Here is a 7,837-nt window from a genome sequence, read left to right on the forward strand (position 1 = left end):
CTAGAAGAAATGTTATGGATGAAAATATGAAAGGTTACTTTTTCAATGCTGAGTATCTCTGTGGGCACTGGAATATGTTGAATGGATATACCCATTTTCCTTGAGTAGATATACCTTGCTGTAGAGAGTCTTGTTCTTTTCAGCCAGAGTGAAGTCAGGAGTATCATAGGCATAGCAACCAATGCCTTTAAGCCAGGTCAGATCTTCTTTATATTTCACCTGGGATTAGAACATCATCAGAGATTTCCAAATAGCAGTAGGTTAGGACTAATACAAGTAGAACAAATAGAAGCACTGACAGATGAAGTGTATGGAATGATAAAGTATTACAGCAATTATTTAAGAGAAGTTTCCAGTAATACTGATTTCTGTTCACTTTTTAGTGTATTGAATGGTATACAGAAATTTTCATTTCAACACTAATTAAAGCAATTCAAATTAAACAGGTATACTTTTCTAGAGAATAGATCATAAGTTTGGTGACAAGATTTTCATATAAAGAAAAAATTCTGTCTAAATGAGCATTGTTATATGTCTTATTTGCTTCATGAAGTAGTCTTTCCAACTAATCAAAAATAGGTTATTACCTAGATAGAGTATATCACTTCCAGACTGTAATATGATATCACACATCTAGAGAAAACATTAGATTTATAAATTTAATATTTTTCTCTCTTTCCAAGTTGAAGTTCATTCATCTGACAATGAGTTTTATGATTTAAACATCCATACACGAGATTTAAACTCTAACCAAGTATTTAATTTGTTTTTATGCCATATTTTATATCAGAAGTCATAGGAAAACATGAATTTATATGTAAAAAAGATTTTAAGACTCACATCACTGACTGCATCAGTAACTGCCCGATGGTGGAAATGTTCTGGGCGATCAGGAATGGACCTCCAGATTCCCAACTGACTCATGTAGTTCTCCTTGTATTTGACCTGTAGTTAAAACCACAAAGACAGCTATAAAGTCACACCGAAGTTTATACATAAAACTCTACTTGTCTACAGAGAATTTTAGGAAAGGAACATTAAAAAAAATGCTGTTGGGTTATTAAGCCTAACACTAAATATAGGAACTGACTTTACTGATGTCGTCTGTGACTTTACGATGGTAGACAATGTCCAAGGCATCCTTCACGGTGTGGTATTTCCCTTTGTTTTTTTGGAATGTTTCTTTGTAGCGGAGCTAGAAGGAGAAAAAGCACATGGATTATGAAAAACTATCAAGTTAAATAACTGCACTCTTTTAAGCTTGAACTCTCTTGAGCTATCTGTGTTAGGTTTTAATCTCTTTAGTCTAAGGGCTCTTTAGAAGAAATTAAAAAGATTATTTCACATCCTGGAAGTGAGAAAGGTCATTAAGAGAAAGTCTATGAAATATGAATAAAGCATGCAGTTTATAATGCAGTTTATAATAATAATGTAATGGTTCATTGCTTGTGACAGATGTATAATTGCAATGCAAGGTGATAACAACAAAGGAAACTGGGCAAATGGGAACTCTGTACTATCTTTGCAACTTTTCTGTAAATCTAAAACTACTTAAAAAGTTTGTTTAAATGGAAAACAAACAAAAAGTTTATTTGGGAGGAGAAAATAAATACCAAACACAACTTTGCTGAGCCCAAGACTCATTAATATACATGGAAAGAAGAAAAAGACAGAGGTTCTAACTTCTGGTGTTAAAATTCCATCTTCAGGAAAGTCCTGACATTTTTCTCATTATAATCTTTATCTTTGTGGTTTTTTAAGGGACAACAGCCTCTGCCTTTAACCTATGAATATCAGAGAAAATTCATTCACTCTAACAAGATGGTACTTCTCTGAATAGCTGACAAATATTTCTTTTTGAGCCGCTGAGCAAATACACAACGAAAGATGACTTTTCTTTGACTTGAAGTTTGTTTTTCAGATGGTTAATCTCCTAAAAGCATTTAGCTCTATTTGTGGGGATAGCCAAGGTAGATAAGCTAAACTTAATGCCAGATACTACCCTTGCCAGCTACTACTGCTGTATTTTTATTTTAAATTCTATTTATTTATTTTTAACTGATGTAGTATTTGGATCCCTCTATCAGATATTGCTGGACAGTACACCCACTACCAACCACCCATAGTCCACCACCATAGTCCATTGTGCTTTTCCCCTCTTTGTTCTTACCCCTCCCTCCCTCTCCTAGCTCTGGATGTTTCACTTCTGTAATCAACTTTCAAGGGTTAGTTTTTATTCTTGTCTTTACTTGGCCCTTCATTCGGTTTCTCTATTTTCCACAAATTAGTGACAGCATCCAATATTTATCTTTCTCATTTCGACTTATTTCACTTAGCATTATCCCTTCCAGCTCCATCCCTGTTGCTGCCAATGGCATGAGTTTATCTTTTTTGATCCATCAGTAAATTATGGAAACAACCTAAGTGCCCTGAAACAGAAGAGTGGATCAAGATATGGTATATATAAACAATGGAATATCACACTGAACTGTTTCAAAGTTTAGAGTTATCAGTATTGATGAAACTCTAGGAATAGGACTATCCAGTGGGGCACAATGAGCCTGGGGACCAATTTCATTGAGTGGCTACACCAAACAGTGATGATACAAAGGAGGTTGACTTCCAGCAATACTCAGCAGCAGTCTTTAAGCAATAAACATGGGATATAATAAAAAGTCTAAACATAACATAGGAGATAAGATTTTGCAGGCTGTGTATCATTTTCTTAGCTTCTATTTAAGCACATTGCCTTTCCTCTTTCCACCTTTCACCTCAGCTCCAAACAAAAATTTTGGATGAAATTATAGAACTGAGATATTGTGCCAATTTGCTGTATCCCTTCAATTCGTCTGTTTAAAGATCAGTATGATGCCTTTTAAGATGCCTTGATATCCTAGGGCTGTGTTGCTATGTTGAAGGGTTACAAGGTGCTTGAGTTTTGGTCTAGCTTTAAGTTCCAACAATTCTTCCAAAAATTCTGGTTCTGGTAATGGGTATGATGCATTCACAGTTGGGCTTGGAGACGAAGGACTGGCCATCAACCCTGGATTGATTAATGCCACGTCTTCATTAACAGATAAACTCATTACAATTAAAAGCAGTCTTATCTTTGATTATGGGGTATAGAAAATGAAAGTCTGTCCATCCCAGTTTAACAAATGCGTCATTTTCATGATTTAGATGATTGAGAAAAGAAAGCAAACAAACATTTCCTGAGTATCAATTAGGACCCCGGCACACCATGCTAGGAATGTTATGTACATGACCTTGTTTAGTCTAACATAATGATCAAAATTCTTATCTCTACCCCATATGTAAGAGAACAGTCTCAGGGAAATTATATATGGTTATATATATATAGGAGGCAAGTCACAACATAAGGGTTTGAAACCATGTTTGACTGACTCCAAGACCATGATTTTATGGATAAGTAACAATTAGATATCAAATATGCAGGGAAAGATATTAATGAATTACAAGAAAGCCTCATATTTTTGCCCAGAAGAGCAATGACAAAAACAATAGGCTTTCAGCATCTCTCAGCATTATTTTTAGATATTTTGCCTAACTCATACGGTTTGTAGGTTTGTTTTGTTTTTAAACATTTTATTTTATATAATTCTTACATCATTTTTCATCTTTGTACAATGTATGCATTTTCATTTTGGTTATAGTCCCCATACAATTGCACCCCCCCTTATTTTGACTCTAGTTCTTTCTCTCCCCACCCCTCCCTAATCCCCCCACAGTGTTTTTTTAATTTTTTTGCTTTTGTTGTAGCCCAGGACTTTAAACTATGAATATCATTATAATGTCTGCAACACCTTCTGCTTCTTAGGTATTTCAATTACAGCTTTCTCTATCACAACAGAAGAAAGAAGGAAGGGATGCATACATCACTAGCATTCCAGTAAGCTTTCTTGGCTCTGATGAGGATTGGTGTATCTGGAACCGGAGTGTACTTGTCTTTCATCTTTTCATACTGAATCTTGTACTTTTTCTAAGAAATAAGAAAGAAGGGAGAGACTTAAATCATCACACTTAAATCATCCTTCTCAATTCACAACCATCCTTCTCAATTCACAACCATAGACCCAGCCAAAGGACACAATGTATCATGCTCAGTAAGCCTGCTCTGTTTTGCTGCTGCTGGGCACAATATGTAGCCCTGCATCCCTGATCAGATGCAGCAGGTAGAGATTTGAAAGAAGGAATTTTTTTTTAACCTAGTGCTTTGGTGCTGAATCCCCAGTTTACCTCGCTGACCATGTCCTTCACATCTTTAGCGTGCTGCAAAGCTGTGGTCTGGTTTCCAGCATGATGATGGGGTCTCTCTTTGGTGGCAAGTTCAACATACAGATACTAATAATTGGAGAATAGGGATCAGATGTTACAGAGGCAATGCATTATATTCTGGTGTTTAATCTTCATTCATTTCTAACCCTTAAATAGGAGGGTGGTGCCCATTTATTCTGGGGTTTTTGTCACACGTGTTTCTTATCATTTGTTTCTCCCTGTGGCTCATCTTTGAAAACATATATGCACTCCAGTTATTTAATATTCTTACTGATGAATGTGGTTCAATCTAAATCCATGGAGAAAGAACACTGATAGAAGAATGAGGGAATTCTGATAGAGCCCTCAGCATGTTTTTCTCCCAATTTTTGCCTGAATGCATGAAATATGGTTTCATTTATTTGTGGAAAATAGGTCCCATGGAATGAATCAAGTGATTATTTTTACTACCTGGACTCCACAGACTACACGTCAATGAAAAAAGTTGTATAGTACTTAGAAAAGAAGGCATGACATTACCTGTTCCTCTAAAACATGACCATAGTTATTAGGGGTCCCCAAAAACCTGCTTCTTGAAGTAAATGGGCACGAGGTTGTATAAAGGACAACTAGGTGATCAGACACACACAACTGCCCCTGTGATGCCAGCCTGACAGGTTTACCAATCTTCATTTATGGATCTACCTGACTCTGAAGCTTCTGCCCTCGCTTGGCTCTTAGAAGATCAGGAGTATCAGGAACTGAAGTGAAGACGGACTTCTGCTTCTTGCCTGCTGCTCTGTACACCAGCTGGACAGAAAGCAGTCATTGTTATCACGTTGCTTTATTGACATGTTTTGTTCTCTGCCCTGATGTCTTTATTGTTTATTTCATAGAAAAATCAGGAACCCTCCCTCTGGAACAATCTCAGTTTCAATCCAATAAACCAATGATTTATTTACCTCTTTAGCCCTCCTTTTCTTTTCCCCCCTTATACCAAAATAAAAGGTAAGATTCAAGCTTCCTACTGGGTGCTCGTTTCCATTGCACCTGCCACTCTGGATCCTGTTCCAGTGACTTTGTCCTTCTCCTTCATACCTTCAATTCTCCTATTTTCACAGTTCTTTTATTTCATCCACAAACAGCCTCAAGTCCCTTTAGTGACAGGTTAAGTATCCTTACCTCACTTAGATGTGTCTTTAGTTCCTGCACTTTTCTATATTCTGGAGTATCAAGGACCACTTGGTACTTGTCACGCATCTTCCTTGCTTTATCAGTATACAGGTAATTAGACTTAAAGAAACGACAATTAAAATGCAAGTAGATTAATCACTTCAGCAATTGCATGTCATGGTCATACATTTGTCATTCAAATAGCTAGCATGTGTGAATGGAGCAAGTCCCCTGTGTATTCTGGATATCATCCCAGGCAGGAACAAAAACAATTGTCATTTAATTCAGCTCACCCTCTTTCATAGAAGGTACAGATCAGCTTAAATGGGTCATGACTTATCAAGTAGGTTAAGGATAAATACCCCTTAAAAGTAGCTGCAGGCAAAGATTCCTACTGCCCAGCTCCTTGAGGTTGTGCTAGGGTGTGTGGAAGGTGTGTAGAGTAGTGACTGTTATGAAGATGTGCTCTCACCCAGAGCTTTCGCAGGTGCCGGGAACGGACCATGTCTGGAGTATCATACAGGAAGCAGCCCAGTCCTTTCAGGATCTGCAAATCCTCTTTGTATTTAATCTGTGTGGCAGAACCAGAAATATTGATGGACATGGAAAATGTAAATCAGGAACAAAAAGACAGTTCAGTCAAGCTTCTTTATTGATGCAGCCTTCATTTTGGTTCAAAATGTCTACCTTTTACTTTTACTTTACTTGCACATAAATAAATAATGGGTTTTTTTAAATTTAAATCTCTAAACCTGAGCTGAGATGTGAAGACTACTATATTGTTAGTGTAGTAGTATACTCTACTAGCATAGATTGAAGGTAGTCGTCTTTTAGAAGAAGGAAACATCCAAAGAGAAAAACAAATGACAACAGGATGTTGTTAAATGGCGAGGGATTAGGGATGATCAGGGAAAACACTAAATGTGACCTGGAACAAAGTCACTAAGAGGGAGGAGCTGATAATGATTCAGTGTTGAATGTGAAATGATGGTATGCTCAGCACTTCTTGTATTTCCTAGTGGTCCTTTTAGCATTTCCATAGCTGGAGAAATGTGGGGTTCTACTGCCACACTATTTACTTCCAAATTGTTTAGAAGTACTCAAAAGAAAAGGCTATTTGCAGACTACCAGCTGACTTAAATGCTTCCTATTGGAAGCCTGCCTCTTGGTAAGAGTCTTTCAGAAAGACCCCATGTATGCTTACATCACTGGTGATGTCTCCCACGTAGCGACAATGGATCACTTGCGGTGTATATGGTAGTGAGATCATGTGGCCCTGCATCTTGAAGAAGTCTGATTTGTAGATCAACTAAGAAAAGTCCAGAAACACATATTATTAGAGACAAAATGATTGAATTTATCTCTGGGTTCCATGGCCTGTCTTTTCTCCTAAAAAATACCCACCTCACTGACAGCCTCTTGTGTCTTCTTGACTTGGCGGATTTCAGGTGTGTCTGGAGTTGTGTGAATCTTGTCTTTCAGTTTGTGGTATAACTCTCGATACAATCTCTAAATTGAAGGAAAAGCCATTCCAGGTGTTTAGTGCAGCATTGACAGGACATCTATTGACTAATTGGCTATAAATACTTGACATAAAGAGCCATAAGAAGAGAGATTAAAGATACAGAAAGCAATTAAGATTGGGAAAAAGGAGAAAAAGATTTTTTTTTTAGCTGAAGAATTTTGAGCACAAAGTCTTTCACTTTCTATTAGATAGCTGAGCAGTAGGATTAGGTATATAAATAATGTAGAAAGCAGGGTCAAGAGTCAGGCTAAAATGTAATGTTATAAAGATTTTTGAAAGCAAATATCAAAAGAAGGAATTAATTTGCATTATATTGGAACTGAGTTTTCAATGGCATTACCAGGTGTAGAAAAACTTTGCCAAAGTATATCAGCATAAAAATGGTGACAAAAAGGACCCTTTTAATCCTTGCTGATGTGCAAATTTACAGTTAAATTAAAAATAAATTCTTAATGCACTTCAAACAAAGCCATGGTCTTTGAAGCTCAATAATTCCCTCACAAAATTAGAATGCACAGTACCTCACTGGTGACATTATTGACTCTCCGGACATTGACAAATGGAACGTCATTGGGTCCAAGTGTGTACCCGTTTGCCTTGATGTGTTCATAAACTTCTTTGTACTTGAACTGCAAAAGCAAAGTCAGAGTGAGATCAATAACACATAAACAAAGAGCAGCATCATAATTCTCAAACAGAAAAGAACCATCACTTTCATCTGAAAAGTACTCTTAAATATTAAACACACAAAGTAGTCATTGACAAAATTTGATAGTCATCCAAGTCTTGAAAATTTTTTTGTTAGCAAACGAGGTCAGGTACAGAGAGGGAAAAAACTGAATGTCACCTTGATGACTCTGTCAA

At 36.8% G+C, this 7,837-nt stretch overlaps 1 protein-coding gene across 1 annotated transcript in view; it reads right to left on the reverse strand.

The window, feature by feature from the left end:
• LOC119255831 (nebulin-like) overlaps positions 1-7,837 on the reverse strand; it is a 123,111-nt gene that overhangs the window by 40,576 nt on the left and 74,698 nt on the right. Inside the window, exons 2-13 of the mRNA XM_054699452.1 lie at positions 7,495-7,703; positions 6,853-6,957; positions 6,653-6,757; positions 5,921-6,019; positions 5,458-5,568; positions 4,981-5,085; positions 4,258-4,362; positions 3,896-4,000; positions 2,925-3,107; positions 1,091-1,195; positions 841-945; positions 115-219 (exon numbers count right to left, since the gene is read on the reverse strand). Coding sequence (XP_054555427.1) covers positions 115-219; positions 841-945; positions 1,091-1,195; positions 2,925-3,107; positions 3,896-4,000; positions 4,258-4,362; positions 4,981-5,085; positions 5,458-5,568; positions 5,921-6,019; positions 6,653-6,757; positions 6,853-6,957; positions 7,495-7,703 — 1,442 coding nt within the window. The remainder of the gene's footprint in view (positions 1-114; positions 220-840; positions 946-1,090; positions 1,196-2,924; positions 3,108-3,895; positions 4,001-4,257; positions 4,363-4,980; positions 5,086-5,457; positions 5,569-5,920; positions 6,020-6,652; positions 6,758-6,852; positions 6,958-7,494; positions 7,704-7,837) is intronic.

Source organism: Talpa occidentalis, unplaced genomic scaffold, assembly GCF_014898055.3.
Source record: "Talpa occidentalis isolate TD23 unplaced genomic scaffold, MPIMG_talOcc4v2.1 talOcc4.3, whole genome shotgun sequence".
Lineage (NCBI taxonomy): Eukaryota > Metazoa > Chordata > Mammalia > Eulipotyphla > Talpidae > Talpa > Talpa occidentalis.